This window comes from Callospermophilus lateralis, chromosome 3 (genome assembly GCF_048772815.1).
Source record: "Callospermophilus lateralis isolate mCalLat2 chromosome 3, mCalLat2.hap1, whole genome shotgun sequence".
Lineage (NCBI taxonomy): Eukaryota > Metazoa > Chordata > Mammalia > Rodentia > Sciuridae > Callospermophilus > Callospermophilus lateralis.
In genome coordinates this window covers 136,154,600-136,175,589 of record NC_135307.1, presented here as the reverse complement: position 1 = coordinate 136,175,589, position 20,990 = coordinate 136,154,600, and the positions used below count along the sequence as shown (strand labels likewise).

The following is a 20,990-nucleotide window of genomic DNA, read 5'->3' as shown; positions in this document are numbered from 1 at the left end:
TTTTAGAAACTGCTCTCTGCTCTTTGTATATAAGATGCTACATCTAAGGAGAAGAAAGTTCTCAAGGTTGTCTCTGGACATGCTGCTTTTTGGTTCTGCTAGGATAACATCAAAGTCTTTGAGAATGACTTTAAGACATTCTTTAAGAGAGACTTTAAGAATGCAGAATTATTTGGAATGATCACACAGCTAAAGAAATGGGAGTAGCATGGTACATATTCACTGCCCTATGCACAAGGGCAATGCAGCTAGAAGCCCAACTGATAGAAGGTCAACACACATAGAATTGCTTCTTACCATTGACAGTCATGTTAGACACAATGTAAATAATATTTTTAAGAGAGTGCTCAAACTAACTGAGCAAGAGAACAACAAAGAAGCTCTCTGATGTTTTCAAAAAAAGAGGTGGATGCAAGCTTTGCCTTCAAGATGGGAAGAACTGGCAGAAGTGTCAAGGACATGTTTTATTGCATTTTGCTACACTTGAGCAATTTTGTTCGAAATATGAGAGTCAACTGGATGGTGGCAGGATGTGCACATCAACTCTGACCCTTGCCAGGACACCTGCCAACTGCAGTTTATCTTTTTCATCCATCCCTTTCCTTCTTTATCTTCACTCCTTTTCCTCTTCCCTTCTGTTCCTCTTCCTTCTTTTTCTCTCCTGACTTTCTTCCATATTTTCCTTCTCTACCTCTTCTCTTTTTATCTACTTAGCCTTTACTTAATATTTTTAGATTACAAACATTTTAACCCCCCCCCTTACTAAATAATCATGTTAGGCTTTAGGGAAAACATAGAAAATGATAATAAATAATTTGTGACTTCAGTCACTCTCAATATCTAAATAAATATAACTACTGTCAGATGATCAGTGCATATTTTCCAATCATCTTTCCAACATGTTAAATAATTTTTAAACAAAATTATCTCTTACAAACTCATTGCTTTCTTATGAGTTCAACTTCTTTCCTACTGAAGTAAATTCTTCAGCAGATCTGTTGATGGCCTGTGTTTAGGTAATAGATTTCATTCTCATTCAAGGGAACTAAAGGCTTTTGCTTTGTTTGTTCAGAGTTTGTAGTATAGAATCATAATTTTGGATTCATTTTTCCTTGTAATTCAAGATATTTTTTTCTAACTGTGTTTACCTTATTATAGTTGTTGTTGTTGTTGTTATTTGACTATTTCGAGTTAAACTCTTCAATCTGGAATGATTTTGGATTTGTAGAAAACTTGCAAACATACAACTATACAGAAAGTTCCATCATCTAGTTTCCCTTATTGATTTTTAACTGGGAAACCTACTGTGAGTGTGAATGTCTGTCATTTAAGGGTGATCCGTGTTTCCAATTTTACCAAGTTTTGACCTTTAGCAATAACCATTGCAATATGTATAATTATGGGCTTCATTTCCCTGCTAAATTGTCCTCTTTTCCAGAGTAGTTCTTCAATTTGAGAACTATCACCTTTCCATTATCTTTTTGAATACTGCCTCTTACCAATTTACTTTAAACTCTACATCTGGAAAGCTTTCTTTTCTTTCATGAATTCTCTGTTGGACTCTCTCTTTTGTGCTATGTAACCACTGAATTAAGCTTTTTATTGAATTCTTTTCATTTAGAAATAATCTGTTGAATATTCAATCTACCTTTCAAAAGTATTTTATTCTTTGCTGTGTTCCAGAACTTATTCTAATTATTTAATCATCTTCAATATACTTTTTCTATGATCCTATTCCAAATTGCCATACAATTTAAAGTTTGTGGGTATCTATTTCTGTTGCTTTTTATATCTGCTGACAATGGTTTGAAGTGTTTTATTTCTTGATGTGATTCATAATTTGTTATTCTCTGTGCATCTTCAGCAGTCTGTGTCCTTCATGACTTCCCATAGGAGCTCTATATGCCCTGAGTTTTAAAAAAAATCCTAAATTATAGTTTTATTTTTGTTTCTGATGGAGCATCAGAATTTCACTAACTAGAGTCAATTGTTTGTGATACATAATATAATTTGAACTTCAATTCTTCTACATAATCTGTTTCTATTTTATTTTTGAGTATTTTCTCCTCTCAGTCTTTTCCTATTTATTTAGTCTTTTCCTAATTATTACATTATTAACATTTTTCCTATATTTATGACTCAGTTTCTTGTTTCATTTCTGAACTTATACATAGTCCATTGACATTTTTACACTGACAGGTTTTATAACAATTACATTTCTGTTCTACAAACATTAATTCCAGATTAGCCTTGCCATATATTTGCCAAAGCACTATACTCAATTCTCTCAGACTGTAACTTCCCATTGTTGAGATCTTCATTCGGTTCCTCTTTATATCACTTGGATTTTATCAGGTTCTCTTCTTACCTACCACCAGCACTTCCCTAAGGAAAGCAAATAGCTTTTGTATTTCTAGAGGTCTTTTCTATTTAATAAATCTTATTTTGTGTAACAACTTACATTACAAAATAACTTGGACAGATTTTAATCTTCTTTTTGCCCTTTCTGGAATCGGTTTCTGTCCTCCCACATTCAAGAGCATTAAAATCAGTCTATGTTTCCCATTTTAAAAGCATATTTTTATGCTTGCATACTTACATACTTTTTCCCTTCATCTTGAAGTTCAAGCTTGTACGCTTCCCAGATGCAAGTCTGCTGGCCCACAAGAAGAAGACAGTGTTGTGTGAATAAACAGATGGTTACATGAGCAAGATTTAATCTTGCTGTGGATCATTCAGTCTGCTTTTATTCCTGGCATCTGGCAATTCCTTTTGATATGCAATTCAAGTTTTTCTCTATTTGGGATTTTTTTCTATTATATCTTTGACCTATGTATTTTACCATTACATTGATCCTTTATTGTTTTAATTTCAGATCTATTGTCTTCTTTCAGATGTGTCTTTAAATTATAATTTTTATCAGCTACATTGGCATTTCCTTACTTTTCTTTCATATCTATTCTCATTTTTATGTTTTGGGTTTATTCAATGGGATTATGCAAATTTTACAAGCTGAATTCCTTATCTATAATCTTCTTGCATAAATTGTCTCATCATTATCCTGATCATTTTTACATATGAAGATTTTATTTTGCTTGGCTATATGACTTCTTTAAATATTGTTAACAATAGGCATTTGATTATTTTACACATTTGAAATATTTTCTAGGTTTTCATATTTGTTCAAATATCAGATTCAGATTTCTGTTTTATTTTCAAAATATTTTTGAGGAGTTCAATTGCCTTTGGAAAGAATTCTATCATATGTTTTATAAAGTGTTATTGACATTTTCTGTTAATATTTTTGTAATGCATTTTCTTAGCATATTCAAACTGTATAGAATTATTTATTGCATCAAATGCAGGGCTTGATTTCATGCCAAAGTCATTTCAGGTATTCTATTTGAAGAATAATGCCCATCTTATCATGTAATAAGTTGTATTTAGAATGGAGCCCTTATTTCAAACCTTCTGTTCTAGTGTATTAGCTGCATATTTTTTGAACTGTACCACAAAGTTTTGTACTATAGTTAGTAAAGTATCTGAAGGTAGATTATTGAAAGTACTCCACTGATTTCTTTGAATAATTTTTCTTTGTATCTAATGATTTTGTCAATGATTTGATATTCTAGTTAAATGACAATTTTACAAATTCTTATAATTGAATAAAATATTCACTTTAACATAATTTTTTATAAATGTCACTTTCTCACTCACAGTGATATTTGCTATTTTTTCATGTAACCCTACATATTTCTTAATAGTTTTGTGACTGAACATTTTGCATACCTTGATTCTAATATGTGGAATTCTTTATTGTTACATTAACGTTTAACTGGATAATATTCAAATAGAAAAACTACTAATATTTATATGCAATGCATCACCTAAGTCAGTTCTGATTTTTTCTCAAATGTTCTACTAATTGATTCTCATTTTCAAGGTACAATCATAAGCATCATCAAATGATATTGTTTTTCTCTTTTTATACTTAAATATCCTGGTTTTTCTTGACAAATTTTATTAAACTGAATATCTAGAAAAATTATAATTAATTTTACTACTTGACAGAAGATTCTTGGTATCAATTTTAAACTGAATGCATGTGATGTTTCATAATGATTATATTACATATGATGATGGCCATTGGCATTTTGATTGAATTAAATGTCTACCTTAATTGTAGAAAATTGACAACTTCACAAGATTGGCTTTTTATTGTGATAGATGCTTTCTATCATCTTTGGGGGAATAAAGCCTTCTATTCCTTGATATTTTTCCTCTAACATAATAATCTTTAATCAGGATTTTCTCTTTCCTTTATTTTATATGACATTTTCCCCATATTTTACTTCTTTCACGGTTTTCCCATATTTTACTTCTTTCCTGGTTTTCAACCAGGGGCAGTGATGCCTTCCAGGGGCCATTTAGCAATGTCTGAAGACATTTTTGGTTTTCACATTGAGCAGAAGAGGTGGCAGTGGTACTGGTATTTTGAGGGTAGAGGCAGGTTATTCTGTCAACCAGAATCTGTGCTGAAGCACACAGGTACCTCTGATGTCACAGGTGCGGAGGCGGAGAAGCCCTGCTCAGATGGTGCAGGGATGGAATTCAGTCTCTGGCCTCATTTAGCCTCCCAGCTAGTGCTATGAAGAATTACACACAAATAAAGACAATTGGACCAATAAATATCATACAAGAGTTACAGATTCTTAGGATGAGAGAGACACCTGAATGCCATGAATGGTTTAAACAATTAAGAAACATCCGAGTTTGACTTTAAAGCAGAAATTGGACTTCTGTTGATAGGAGTGGGAAAAGGTTGGAGAGGAAGATGAGAAGGAAATGCCACATAGAAGGGTCAATGTTATCTAAAGGCAGAAAAACAATTCTTTCCTGTCATAGCATAAGAGAATTATGCACCTCAACAAAAGATGAATAACATTATAATGTTAATTATCATAAAATTTAGTGGTGGGAGGGGCCACTGAGGGGAGACAACACACTCCTGCATTTTCTAAGAAAGAGTGAAAAGAAATAATTTGTTTTGAATGTCTATTCTTCTCTAGGACTGTTAAGAACTTTGAATGACACTTTAATATTTATTGTCTTACTTAAACTTTAAAGCCCTTTCAAATGCAGTGAGCCCTACATATCTGTGAGTTCTACATCCCAAATTCAACCACCTGCTATTCAGAACTATTTTTTAAATTATACTGAACATTTCCTGATTTTTCCTTGTCTCTGTTTCCTAAAGAGCATAAAAGCTATTTACATTACATTTCTTTTGTAATAGGAATTATGAGTAATCTAGATATGACTTAAAGAATACAGAAGGATATGCATAGGGTGTATATGAATACTATAATCTTTTTATTCTTCATGACTATTCTATATTTATATGTGAATTATGAAAGAAATGACAAATTATAAAACTAAAAATATAAAGGTGTATGAAGAATTGTGATGCAAAAAAAGAGAGCTCATGTATAATGGCATAATTTGGCATGAACATACTCTATATACAGAGTTATGAAAAATTGTGCTGTGAATGGATAATTATGAATGTAATGAACTCCACTATTGTCATGTATGTAAGAAATAAATTTTAAAAAGAAAATTTATTTGCCCAAACTGAACCAGGATGATTTAAAAAAAATTAAAATTTTATAGAGAAACATTGTATTTTTCTCTATTTATTCATGAATTCTACTGTTAGTGCAGTTTTATATTTCTCTTTGTATAGATTCTATACATTTTGATTAGCTTTTTTCACATTTATATTTTACTGCTATTTTATTTATTTATTTTATTGGTTTTTTCCATTGTACATAACATAAGAATTCATTTTGACATACTTATAATAGCATGCAATATAATTTGCTCTAATTCAGTCCCCAGTATTTCCTCTTTCCCTCTCATCCTCCCTCCCCCATTCCCTTCCATGTAGTCTACTGATTTTTCTACTATTACCTTTTAGTTTATTTTTTAATAGTTATTTTGTTGCAAATACTTATGATGGTGAGATTCACTGTGGTATATTCATATATGTAAATAGAAAAGTTAGGTCAGAATCATTCTGCTGTTCTTCCTTCAGTTACCCTGACAGAACTTTCTTTTATTTTGATGGAATCCTTCTCCTTTTCCCTTTCTCTCTTCTTTTTTTCCTCCTTATTTTGGACTAGCTTCCACAAATCAGGAAAAATATTTGACCTTTGGTTTTCTGGGTCTGGCTTATTTCACTAACACAATAGTCTTCAGTTCTATCCATTTACCAGCAAATGCCATAAGTTCATTCTCCTTTATGGCTGAGTAATATTTCATTGTGTATATATATCACATTTTCTTTATCCAGTCATCTGTTGAAAGATACCTTGGTTTCTTCTAAAGCCTGACTATTGTGAAATATGCTATAAATATTGATGTGGCTATATCCCTATAGTATGCTGATTTTAGATCTTTTCAATATATACTGAGAAGTGGGATAACTGGATATTATGGTCATTCCATTTCTAGTTTTTTTTTTTTTTTTGAAGTCTCTGTCCTGCTTTCCAGAGTAGTTGTACTAATTTGTACTCACAATATGTAAGTGTTCCTTTTTATTCTTGATAATTACCATTAAGACTGGAAAGAGATAAAATCTCAAGGTAGTTTTGATTTTCATTTTCCTCATGATTGTTAGCAAGGATGAACTTTTAAAAATATATTTGTTGACCACTTTAGAGAAGTGTCTGTTAGTTCTTTCACCCATTTATTAATTGGGTATTTGGTTTTTGTGTGTGTGTCAAATTTTTTGAGTTCTTTATATATTCTGGATATTAAGTTCCTATCTAAAGAGCTGATGGCAATGATCTTCTCCCATTCTGTAGACAACTATGTTCTTTTACATAACAGACTTGAGTTTCTTGATTTTAGTGTCTGCGGTATACTGGCAACAATCTCTCATAGTTACTGAGGGATGGTCCTATTATGATTTTCACTTGACATATTGGGGAACAGATCTGGAAACTGACAGATAAGTCTTTGAAGAGCTAAGCATGAGGCTCCATGCTGTGTACTATTTAGTGACAACGTCAATATTTAGGATTCACACAATAGATGGTTTTCATTGTTCTATCTTAAGCCATCTAGACATGATTGATATTACTATTGTTGATTGTTTAAATGGGAATCACTAAAGAAAAGTCAAAAATTGTATTAAAGAGATAATTTGCACACAAGTTTTGCATCTTTTCAAATTAGTCAACTCTGATTGAATCAAACAATTCCTATCATTCTGAAACAACTTAGGAATCATAAATCTGTGGAATTCTAATCCTATAATTACCAAGATTGATTTACTTACACATAAACACCTACATATAGTATTAAGTTTTGTGGTTTATTTTGAATATTTCCTTCATTTTAGTTTTTCTTTTGATCTAATCACGTGCAGGCTGAAGGGGAACTCAAGATTGTTCAAATACACCAATTGTTTAAATATTTCATATTTTGTGTGTGGCAAAACATATCTTAAAACCAGTCAGCTTCACTGGTTATCTGGGTTACAAATCAAGATACAGTTATAGGAAACAAAACAAAACAGGAAAAGACACAGGAAGAAAATCCCCTCAGTTCTCTTTAATGACTTCAGTTTCAGAATGGACAAAGTAGTGGGGAATTCTAGAAAGAGTATAAAATGCAAAATCCAAATGAAATAATTTAATTTCTTTATTGTCATCCTCATCCCTGACTTCAAATAAAATGCACTTTTCTCTTAAGATAAATAAAATGGAATCTATTCACTCTTTAAATCGTTTGTTCAAAAATATCTGCCCAGCTTCTACTCTGTGCCAGACACTGGGGATACAGGACCATAAGACTCACTTACAAGGAGGCAATCTGGAAAGGAAGGTTGTTACAACTATTGTCATAATATAATTAGACCTAAGGTGTTTTGAGAGTACAGAGATGAGATGGCTGAGTTCAAATGTGGGAAAGGAGAGAGGATCCAGTGAAGAATCTACTTGATTCTAAGAGTTGTTACAGTAGACAGATGAGAACTCTTTTCATAGTATATACAAATTACCAGGAAAAAAAGTTGGACCAGCACCTTTTGGAACTGCCTGCAGTTCATCAAGTCTGGAACATTCAAGGCACATGGATTCCTAAGAAGAGTTGAGGCTGAAGATCAAAGAGGTCCAGGTCAAAAAGGGCCTTGGATGTTTATGTTAATAAATGTGAATATAAATTAAAGAAGATGTAGTAGCCATATGAAAACAGAATAATACATGGAAAACAATTTATGGGCTTAAGCCCTTAATGAAAGTACACACGGAAAGAACATGCTCAAGACAAAATAAGGAGAGGCAACCAATGGAATTTCAGGGTCAATTTAACTGTGGCAGGTGAAGGAAATGATAAGGTCAAGGACCAAGAAGTGATCCCATTGCTTAAAATAAAAAATGCACAAAAATTTGACCAGGTTTTTGTACAACCATGGGAAGTAGGGTAGGTATAATTATGCAACAAAGTTCATTTTTTAGATTTTGTTTGAGGAGGCTGAAGTTTCCAAGGGGAGATAAAACTAGATGGTTAGAAGTTCTCATTAGAAGTTTGGGGTATTTAAATTTCCCACAGATAGGTGAATTTTAGTATTACTGTAGAGAAAATAAGATTGTGCATTTTTTTAATTTTTAAAATATTTTACCTTTTTTTTTAATTTTACTTTTTAACTCTTTGTCGTTCTTAGTTTTTGAAATAATTACAGATTTTGAGAAAGTTGCAAAGATGCTACAGAGTCCTGTATACTATTCACCCTGTTTCCCCCAGTGGTAATATCTTGTCACCTAGTAAAATATCAAAACCAGGAAATTGACACTGGTATAAAGTATCTGTATAGTTGAACATTACAGCCCATGTATAGGTGCAAGTAATCACCCTCTCCACCTCCAAATCAAGAACCAAGACTGTGCCATCAACACAATGATCTTCCTTGTGTTGCACTTCTATTATCACACGGACTCCCCCCTTCAAAGTATCCCCAAGCCTTAGCAACCCATGCATTAGTTTTCTATCCCCATAATTAAATCATCTCAACAATGCTATATAACTAAAATCATACAGAACATGATCCTTTGAGACTGAGCATAACACGCAGAATATCCATCTACGTTGTTGTATTTATCAAGAGTTTATGTATCTTTTATGACTGAGTATTATTCTGCAGTTTGCATCTACCACATTAACCATTCACCAATTTTAGAACATTTTGATTGTTTCCAAGTTTGAACTACTACAAATAAAACTGCAAAGATGCAGAGGTTTTAGTGTATATGTAACTAATTGTTTATCTGGGCTAAATGCCCAAGAAAGTGATTGATGGATTCTATAGGAAGAGTATTTTCAATTTTTTAAAAACCCTAAAAACTATTTTCTAGTGTGCTACACATTTTCACAAGCAAGCAATGTATTAGAAATCTTGTTCATGTTCATATGGTACCTCTCCAGCATCTGGTATTATGACTATGTTTAATTTTATCTATTTTAATAGGTATATATAGATATTTCATCATAGTCAATTTGCAGTTCCCTAATGACTAGTGTGGATGAACATCTTTTCTTGTGCTTATTTGCCATCCATATATCTTCTTTGAGGAATTTTTTCTTTATGTCATTGGCATATTTTCTAAACAGATTTTTTTATAGTTGTTTTGGGAGTTCTTTAAAAATTCTAGATAGGAGTCCTTTATCAGATATATGTTTTGAAAATATATTCTCATGATTGTGGCTTGCATTTCCATCTTAACAAAGTCTTTCAGAATAAAATTCATATTTAATCGAAGTCAAAATTTCTCGTTTATTAGATTCTAAGTCATTTCTGAGAATTCTTTTTCTCTAGCCCTACATCTCTATGACTTTATTTTAAGCCTTATTTATTTCCGGGTTCTCTGCTATTGATCTATGCTTTTGTCACTTTCCCAGTAGCAGACTGCCTTGATTACTGCAGCTAAGTAATCGATTGAAATTGAATGAATGAATTCTTCCTCCTTTACCTTCATTTTCATTATTATTTTAGCTATTTCTAGATACTTTTCTTTTCCATATAAGTTTTAGAATAATCTTGTCTAGATCAACAGAAGTCCTTTTCAGATTTTGATAGGAATCTCATTGAGTTTAAATATCCACTGGGGGACACTACCATTCTGACTGTGCTGTCTCTTAGGTCATGTATTTATGTATATTTCTCCACTTATTTAGACCGTCTTTAATTTAGAATGATCATCTTTTTGTAGTTTTGTTGTGTAAGTATAGCGTATATTTTGTTAGTTTAATACCCAAATAGTCCATTTTTGTTTAGTGGTTGTATATTCAGCAATTGTACTAAATTCATTGTTACTACATAGAGATATAATTGCTTTTTGTATGTTGATTTTGTCACCTACCACCTCCCTGACTTCATGTAGACTTCCAGGAAGTTTCTGATTTTCTTTTATATATTTCCCAAATAGGAACAGTTTATTTCTTGCTTTCCTGCGTATATGCCTTTTACTATTCTTTTGCGTTCCTGCTCTGGCTAGCACTTCAATGCTATGCTGAAGACTAGCGATGAAGGTGAACTTGTGCTCCTTGCTCCCAGTCTTAGGGGGAACCCTTCAGTCTTTCATCATTATGTGTAGTAGTAGCTCTCTGATTTTGTAGATGTTCTTTATTAATGTGAGCAAGTCCCATCTATTATTAGTTCTTTAGAGATTTTTTACTATTAACAGATTTAGGATTCTATTAAATGCTACTTCTGTAGAAATTTATATGATTATATAATTTTTGTCAATTAGCCTATTAATATAGAGGATTACATTTACTTATTATATTTTTAAATATTGAGTCAAGCTTGACTCCCTGGAATTAACTCCTTTTCTTCAGGATTTATAATTACCTTTTACATGATGCTAAATTCAGTTTGCTAATTTTTTTAAAGAATAGTGTACTATATTCCTGAAGGGTATTATTTTGAGATTTTTCTTTGTTTATATTATGCTGGTTTTTGTATCAGCATGATACAAGACATAAAATGAATGAAAATGTTCCTTCTTTTGTTTTCTGGAAGAGTTTGTATAGAATTAGTATTAATTCATTTTTAATTATTTTGTAGAATTCCGCAGTGAAACTATTTGGGCCTCTTTATTAAATGGTTTTAACTTGTGAATTCAAATTTCTTATGGCTTTAGAATTATTCAAGTTATCTATTCCATATAGATAAATTGTTGTAGTTTTTGCTTTTTGAGGAATTGGTCTACATTCTAAGTTGTCAAGTTTACATTTGTAAGAGTTTGCTATAATCTCCCCTTATTGTCTCTTTGATCCCTCAGGATCTGTAGTGCTAGCTTCTGATTCACTCCTGATACTTGGTGATGCCTGTTTTTCTTTCATTGGTCTGTTTGGGGACTTTACAAGTTGTTCAAACTCTGTGTCACTAATTTTCTCTATTGTTTTTCTGGTTTTAATTACACTTATTTTTGCTCTTATATTTATGATTTTTTTCTCTTTGCTTTGTATTTGTTTTGCTCTTATTTTTCTGCTTGCTGGAGGTATATGTTAGAATTCTGAGTTTGAACTTTGCTAAGGTAAGCATTTGTTGCTATAAATTTTTTCTCTCTTGCAAGCCTTAATCTGTGTCACACAAATTTTAATATTTTATATTTTCATTTAAATTTTTCAATGTATTTTTTATTCCTTCGAATAGATTCATTTATTTTAATTGTTGTTTATCAACAACTAATTGGTTGTTGAAGTCTTATTGTGTATATTTAAGGTTCACTTGTGGTGTTATGGGATAAGTATAGCTAGTAAAATGGTTACTTTTATGAAGCATACTAACATATTATCATCTCACACATTTAATGTTTTAATAAGAGAAGCTAAAATCTACTATTTAAAGAAAAAAAAGTACCTTACCTAATGTAATTTTATTAACTTTCGCCCTCATGTTGTATCTCTAGAATTGTTCTTCTTACAGGTCTGCTATTTTGTATCCTCTGACCTACATCAACCACCAAATGACAAAGGAAATCATCTTTGTTTTACCTTACTAAAATGCATTGACATAATATTTGTTGTATAGTCATATATAAAACCTTTAAAAATAAATCAAGAAAAAATAGTACCCTAAAAGATGATCCAAAATATGGGGTTTGGGGGGTCTGGGGTTGTTGCTCAGTGGTAGAGTTCTTGTCTAGCACGTGCCAGGCACTGAGTTCGATCTTCAGTACCACATAAAAATAAATAAATAAATAAATAAAGGTATTAAAAATATGGATTTTTCAGCATACACCCATTTTATCTTCCATTTGGCAATACTTTACTGTATATCTACCATGTTCTTTTTTTTTCCTTATTTGTTTTTTTTATTTATTTACAACAGTAGAATGTATTACAATTCTTATTACACATATAGAGCACAATTTTTCATATATCTGGTTGTATACAAAGTATATTCACACAAATTCTTGTCTTCATACATGTACTTTGGATAATAACGTGCATAACATTCCACCATCATTTCTAACCCCATGTCCCCTCCTTTCCTTTCCCACGCCTCTGCCCTATCTAGAGTTTGTCTATTCCTCCCATGCTCCCCCTCCCTATCCCACTATAAATCAGCCTCCTTATATCAGAGAAAACATTTGGCATTTTTTTGGAGGGATTGACTAACTTCACTTAGCATTATCTTCTCTAACTCCATCCATTTACCTGCAAATGCCATGATTTTATTCTCTTTTATTGCTGCGTAATATTCCATTATGTATATATGCCACATTTTTTTATCCATTCATCCACTGAAGGGCATCTAGGTTTGCTCTACAGTTTATAGTATGCTATTTTTAAGTCCTTTGAGTATAGACTGAGGAGAGGGATAGCTAGGTCTATATATTCTTTAGAATAAAACAGACTTGAATCTTGACAGAGGCTTGGGTTTTCTATATTAACATTAAAACTACACCCAAGTTCAGGATTGAAACAATTAAATGAACATATGAAATAGTATTCAGAGGAAGACATTATTATTAAGCGGAAATTTATCAAAATAAGTATTTGGTAGAGAAACTATGGTATTTGCCAGTAAATGGATGGAGTTGGAGAATCTCATGCTAAGCGAAATAAGCCAATCCCAAAAGACCAAAGGCCGAATATTTTCTCTAATATGTGGATGTTAATTCACAATAAGGCAGGGGGCACTAGAGAAGAATAGCATTACCTTAGATTAGGCAGAAGGAAGTGAAGAGAGGGGAAAGAAGGGGATGTGGAGATAGGAAAAGATAGTAGAATGAAACAGACATTATTATTTTATGGATATATGTGACTGCATGACCAATATGATTCTACAACATGTATACTCAGAAAAAATGAAAAATTATATCCCATCTGTGTATGATATATCAAAGTGGATAAGTGCATTCTCTGTCATGTATAACTAATTAAAACAAATTTAAAAATTAATAAAATTTATTTTTATATAAAATAAAACAAAACAAAAAACAATATGCTTATTTGGTTGGATGTCAAGAAACTGAAAGATTATTATAGGTATGGGAAGCTGATTGCATGAGTAAAAGCTTAGCAAAACATTAAGTATTTTTTGTTTGAATTATCCCAACAAGATCCATTTATCAGTGTGACTGTATTGGGAGGTTCTAAGTTTGTGAGTGACTGGAGCAGACTGCTCATGGTGGAAAGGCAGGACCTTATTAGGGTAAGACTGATCATATTTACTCATAGACTCATGCCAACTGGACTTTGTAGGAAAGTTCACATCAATACTCACATTGCATTAAGAGGCACTGGAGAGTTACTGCAAAGTTCCTGATTTGGAAGTGACATAATACAAATTATGTTTCAGAAAAAATATTAGCAATGCCAATTTGGATGGCTTTGCAATAGTATTGCAGTAATCCAGCTGCAAACCTACAAATTTAAATGTATAATTTAAATTCTTTCACATCATGTTTTACCATTTTCTTTAGGATCCACAACAAAGTGACAGAATAAAAAACTGCTGATTTTTTTTTTTTAATTTAACAAAGCACTCTGCAAGACAATATCCATGTGTTTTCTCATTTGGAATTCACTTCAACTCTTGACACATTATTATTGCCATTCTATAAGATTAAGGGCTTTTTCCAAATCCCATAGCCAGGATTTATAATCAGGCTCTTGACACTGCACTGCATTATCACCTCTGTACCTAGCGTGGTGGCAAGTGAGTCTCTGACAATCAGGCTTCTTGCTGATTTGAGATTGTGTTATGGCTGGGGTGGCTCTAACTTTCCTTCATTCAACTACTTTATTTATCCACAATTCAGCCTATAAAATATGACATGCTGTGGTGCTGTGGAAACAAGGTTAATATTTCTTTCCCTTCTTTCCCACTCAGGCAATGCCCCACCAGACCTTTATTTTAGGGTGCAGAAGGTCTGGAGAGCACAGAAGCAGCTCACTCTGGTCAGCAGACAATTAAAAAAACTGACTTCCGATTCATTTCCCAAGCTAACAAGTCACCATGCCTCTGATTACCCATTTCATTGTTTATGGTGAGGCAGGTGGATGAACAGTTCTGCCTGATTTATGAAGTGCTTGCTGTCTATAAATCACAGGGTAGAGACTCAGCATGCTGCTAATCCTAATTGGTTAAGTCCTAAATAGGGAGTGATTAGAGAGTGTTCAGGAAAAAAAGGTATCTCATGCAAATGAAGGAGATATAGAGCTGCTGGAGAGGAAATTCTCCCCACTCACAATCTGTTATAAGGTCTTTGGTATATTCCTACTGTCTCCTTCTATCTTTTTCTGATCAGGCCCTGTTGATCTTCCATTTGTCAATAAACTGGAGGGAAGTGGGGAGGAGAGATCTTGGGGGAATTACAAACACAGTAGAAACAGAAAGTGTTTCCTCACTATTGTTTCATTTATTAATTTCAACCTGGATTAATTTTCTAATTCCAATAAGTCATTCATCATGATCAAGGAAAGCTGTGCAGTATGACTCACAGTGCCGTTTGGTAAAGTGGGAAGCGTTTGGGCTTTGAGTTCTATCTGTCCTGATTCCCATTCCACTCTTTCCTGGGAGTAGAAGGCATGACCTTCTCAGGCTCCCAGTGACAGCCTTCTGGGCCTGTGCACTTTAAGCTTATACTACCCTGAAAATGCTAAATATGTGAGGTTGTCCACATCTTCTGTTTGGCATAGAAATGCAAATTCTGCTGGCAAATGAAGAAAGAAGCCTGGAGAGTTTATGTGATTTTCTCCCCAGTCTCAAGCTAGCAGTTTAGGGCACTGGAGGGTGTGCAAAATACATTTAAAAGAGCAGCAAGTCTAAGATTAAAACCCAGAGAGGGTGAGGCTCACCTTCCTGTACTAATCAATTGTTAAATGCTGCACCTTTTGGCTAACTTTTCCTTTCTCCTCCTTTCTCTCCACTTCCCTCTTTCTGTCTCCCTTCCCCTCTATACCCATGGCAGGCGCAACAGCAGCAGCAGTAGCACTTCAGAGCTGGATGATGAGCCAGCCTGCATGGAGGAGATTGACTACAGCCCAGACAGCAGCATGGGCCATGAAGGGAGCTTTGCTGAGCTGGACCGGCAGATCCAGGAGTGTGCCTTCAATACAGATGAGGGGGAAGAAGAGGAGGTTACAGGGAGGAGGAGAGACAGCATCTCACAGTCCTGAGGTTCCAGAGAGCTCTGTGTCTCCAACCACTGATCCAGTGGTTATGATGCTCCCTCTATACCACCAAATGTGTGTACAAGCTAGGGCAAAAAGCTGGCCTGTGTGAGCTCAGCCACCCTCTGGGCTTGTCTGAATTTGCCTATGTGTGGAGGGGGCTACTTCCTAATCATAACATTTTGCATGCACTGTTAGGAGGCCCTCAGGGCCTATGCATACTGCCAATGCCTAGAATGGGATCCAATGGTAATCTCAAGATTACCGTGGGTCCTCTGAAGCCTTCTCTGAGCTCTCTTGCATTCCTGTGCTTGTCTCTGAAGGAGACTAGAAGCAGAAAAGTTGGGTTCTCTTCCTGGATCCTCTGCCAGAATTCAAAGCGATTACTCATATGTGAATGTTATCTCCATACCATAGCATCTGAGTTTCCCAGCATACACATTGGCACCACTGAGACACTGAGGGTCCTAGAGGCATCTCTGGTACTGGCTGTGCAACCAACTAATTGCAAGTGTTTTCCTTGACCTACTCTAATAGTCTATATTGTACAGATCTGGTGGAGGCCAATGCTAGACTATATTCTATGCAAAAAGACTCGGTCATTCCTCCTCACAGACTTCAAAATCTTATATATTCAGACCAATAAACACATACTGGAAGACAGCAAGATATACTGGAAAAGTCATTCATTTCAGAATCAGACGGACAGATATGGTTCATATCCTGAATCTGGCAGTTGCCTGTTAGGAAACTTAAGTAGGTAATTAAATCTCCCTGAACTGCAGGCTTTTTTTATGCATACAACAAGAGTGAGCGTATCTGTATCAAAAAGTGATTGTGAAGTCTAAATTAGATGGCATATAAACGTGTACAGCTTGGCATATGCTACACAATAATGTTGGCTTATTTCCCCCCACAACACAGAGCATTTGTTTAAGTATTCTCAGTTACATAAGACATCTTCTGGGGTTACTTGGTTGAGAAATGCTACCTCTTGCTGGAAGGAACACAGGAAGGAAGCTACGCAGGAGAGGAGACTAGGAGTTTGGAATGACTAGAAGCAGTGAAAGAGGAATATGGCCTATTAGCATACAGAGGGGAGTGACTTAAAGTGAGTGATGAGTAGTACAGGGCCCAGGCAGAAAAGATGAGAAGGGCCAGGAAGGTAGATATAAAATGAGAGATAAAATTAAGGTTGTACTGTAAGTCAAATATAGATTTGTTCTGATGCTATACGTATTTAGTTAGGATTAGATTTGGCAATGAGAGATGGAAAATTCAAAATAGTGGGGTTTTTTTTTTAATAAGGTATGAGTGCTTTTCATTCATGTGGAATTCCAGATATAGGGAGGCCAAAACTGGTGTCATGGCTACATGGTATTGTTTTCTGATTCTATGTAAGTTTTCTGCCTTTGCTGTGTTACCTCTACTCTTGATCTAGGATGGCTGCAGAAGCATCAGTCCTTGTGTCTGCATCCAGACAGCAGTCAGAAGAATATAGTTGGAATAATATATTCCCTATCTTTCAAAAAGTAATATAGACATTTCTCCTTAATCCCATCATCCAGAAAGTGATACATGACTAAAAGTATTTGCAAGGGAGGGTTTTGGAAAATTTAGTCTTTCTGTGAAATGAGCCCAGCTAAATTTTGAACTTTTAAAACTAAGGAAAAGGGAATTAATATGTATTGGGTGATCACATACCTACAAAAGTGATTTTTTTTATATGTATACCAGCCACCAACAAGAGTTTGGGAAACATTTAGATAATCCCAGAGAAAACTGACAGTTTGCCACAGAGCAAATTTTGCCATAGTTTAACCCCAAGGCATGGAGAAAGGGTTTCTTCTTGCTTCTTTTCTTTTTTCCTGTTGTGATTTAAGGAAGTAATATCATTATTGACAACCTCTTTTTTTCCTAACTTCTTTCTAAATCTTCTTATTATCGCTCAGAACTTGTACATCCAACTTTCACATTAAAAACATTCAGATTTCTACAACATACACCAGAGGTTTGAATAAAACAGCAGAGATACTGGATTGAAATCCCAAACACAACATCTTCTATTTTTTTCTTGCTTTGAGGAGTCAAGAAAATAATTTTGTTGAAATTTAAAAGTTGGGAGGAGTGAGTATAAGATTCACTCAGCATCTGCAATAAGTACCTCAGCCCAAAACACTTCATGGGATTCATCTCTACTTATCTATCACATTTCTGACAGGAAGTGGTTAGGACCGATCAGTTTCTACGTGGCAAGTTCAGGGACATGGAATATTTATTGATCCGTCTATGCAACAAAAGTATCTTAAGCACCCACAATGTGTCAACCGCTTTACTCAGCTCTGAGAATGTAGAGAAAAATATGTGCCCCAGTTTACTCAGAGTAATTTGAGATGCATGAAACACAGTCTCACATACCATTATGGAGCTATGCAAAGGATAATATGAAAACATCCAGTCTAATAGAGATGGTTGTAGTGGTAAGAGTTTACCACAAGGGGATGATGGTTTAGATGATTCTTGAAGGGTGTGCATGAGCTCTCAGGGAAAGTTGTTGTGCAAAGGCCTGTGGTAAGCTCAGAGGCTGGAATAAAATCTTCAGTCTGAGTGGTTTAAAGGATGTATTTCTATGTTGGAAATGGAGGAAAGTAACAGGAGATGGAATTGAAAAGAGAGAGACCTGTCATATCGGGCAATATTTGGCCTAACTTGGAGAAGAAGTTGAACTTCATTCTGGATGTTAGTGGGTATTTATAAGAATTTTCAGCAGAGGCATTTCCAGGACTCATATCAGGATAAAGGTATCAGTACCACCACAACACTTGTATATGACTGAGTGATACTTGCTTACTCGTTTGAAGAATACTCCTGGGTATGACAGTATCATATTTGAAAGACAGGTGTTTTCAGTGAGGGGAAGATGAATGCAGTTTGGGAACATATTGAACATTGGAAACCTGTGAGATACTGATCCAGAGATGATTTCTGCAAACCAGAGGTACATTAAGAATGGAAATTGGAGGACAGGTACACCTGGACAGGCCTACTCCTGTTGCTATACACACACCACCACTTCTTGGGCCATACAAATCTCTAAATGTCCTGTTTGATTTTTCAAATCATTTCACAGTTTTTCTCTGACAATGATGAATCCTGTTACATGATTTGGAGCCATCAAAACCCATTTAAAATTCCCTTTCTCCCTGTCATTACCCCAGGACAAGTTATATAACTCCCTTCTATGCCTCTATTGTATTATTAATATGCCTTTTGTACCTTTACTGCATACACCACTGAGTAGTGACCTCTAAAATACATGGATCTTGGCATCACTCCTTATACCTAACACACTTCTTGACACATTGAAGTTGTTCAAAACTGTGGCCCTGCCACACCTTCTAACCCTGATGTCAACATCTTAATGGAATCCTTATGTTTTCCTTAAACTCTTCCATTTTCCATCTCAAATCTGAGTCTCTGTTATATAAAGGAAAATAAGTTTCAATAAGGGGACACCTAACAAAAGTGCAGTCCCATCTCTCAAGCTGATAGTTGCCACGGAAGACTATTTGCAGTGTGAGGTCCTATCCTCTTCTGTGTTATGAGAGTATTTAGATAGAGTGAGGGGACTAGAGAGACAGCATCTCTAAATGTTCCCAGAGGTTGGGAATATTCATTCAGATGCTCTGGACCACAGGCTCCCTTTGCTGAGAACTGTCAGTGCAGCCCCAGGTGCATCCTGCCAACTTGGAGACCTGGATGCTACTTGCAAACCCGTCAGTGAGTCAGCATCCAAGAATTCCATCCATTGGCACCAGTTTCTTCTGAGCCTCCCAAAACAGGATTCAGAGTTGCAAAGTACACCTGAAAATATCCTGACCACTGAGTTACAAGCTCACATTGAGGGTTGCCAATTCAAGGAAGGTCACATTACATCTCTAAAGGGAAGAGAAATTCTCAAGTGCAGCTTCCATTTATCAGCTCAGAAAACTAAGCTGTGAAGTCGATTTCATATTCCAAGAGGAGCCTCTGCCCCCTGCCAAGGGAAGAGGCTTCCATGAAATGCCTGACATAAGTCATCCTTGTTAGGGACTCAGCACAGTGACCTGCACGGTGGATCTGAACATTTGGGTTCTCATTAGAGTGATGGATTTGTTTTGTCATGATGGTACCTCTCACTCTGGCCCCCCAGCTCCAGTCTTGGAAAGACACACAGACAGTATCCTGGTACTCACCATGAGAGCTTTTTGGGCAATAATAATTCATCAGGTCTGGAGCCTGCTGCTGTCTGCCCAACAGATGTCCTCTCTTGTTTGTGTTTCATTTTGGCTTCACGTGTACCTGAATGACTCTTGATAAAAATGTGTTGTTTAGGGAAAAAAGACAGTGGAAAAAGGGAATTTTGAGATAAAAATGGATTGGAGTGCAGGCTTTCACTGCCTAACAATATAAAAGACACCATTGTATATAACTGAAAAACATCTCTTACATACATTTCAACACAAAGAAGATGGAATTGAGCTTGAGAACTCACCCCCCCACACACACACACACAGTGTGATAGATCTGGGGTTTTAGGCAAGAGACCAAAGAGTGAGAGACATAAGTTTACAAAGTCAAGAGGTATCTATGTGATAATTTTTGGCCATTCTGTCACACAGAAATGGAAATGGATAGCTTTTGGGTAGAAGTTGAGGCTTCACCCATCATTGGAACAAGACACTTGCTGGTCTCCAAGGATACATACATTCTGGACCTGGTTGAGTCACAGAGTAAAATGGGTTTAGTAATCGTCAGAAGAGAGCACATGCTATAGGTCATTCTTGGGAGAACCATATCCAGATCTCATGACAAGTGACTAGAGGAGAACATTGGACTTAAGAATTATTTAACAAATGATGTAGGCAAATGAATTATTCTATACTGGGTACATTTCATAGCCTTTTTTTGTCAATACCACTTGATTAGCATATGAATAGTATGACCACCCCCTGAAGAAAGAACAATTATTATGCACAATGCTTTGAGAAATCCACTTGGGATGTTTCATGGCCTTGGCCTTCCGGAACAGGTTAAAACGCAGCAGAGAGCTGAGCTCTATCCTGACTATGGACTGGAATAAGGAGGCTCTTTGCTGACAGTCTTGCCTTCCACGCATCCATAGCATGGATCTGAAACATGAGTGCTTTTAGATGGAAGAGGATGTTGCTTTAGAAGGTGTTAGAGGAGGAAACATCTGCCTGTGTTCCTGGTCTGTTCAGGTCATTTAGCTGTCACTCTCAACTCTGAGAGAGATG

The 20,990-nt window shown here is 35.1% G+C and overlaps 1 protein-coding gene across 1 annotated transcript in view; it reads left to right on the top strand.

The window, feature by feature from the left end:
• The window catches only part of Agbl1 (AGBL carboxypeptidase 1), a 762,772-nt gene extending 743,770 nt beyond the window's left edge, over positions 1-19,002 (top strand). The window contains exon 23 of the mRNA XM_076851383.2: positions 15,492-19,002. Within this exon, the coding sequence (XP_076707498.2) occupies positions 15,492-15,699 (208 nt within the window). The 3' untranslated portion in view covers positions 15,700-19,002. The remainder of the gene's footprint in view (positions 1-15,491) is intronic.
• Positions 19,003-20,990: the final 1,988 nt, after the last annotated feature.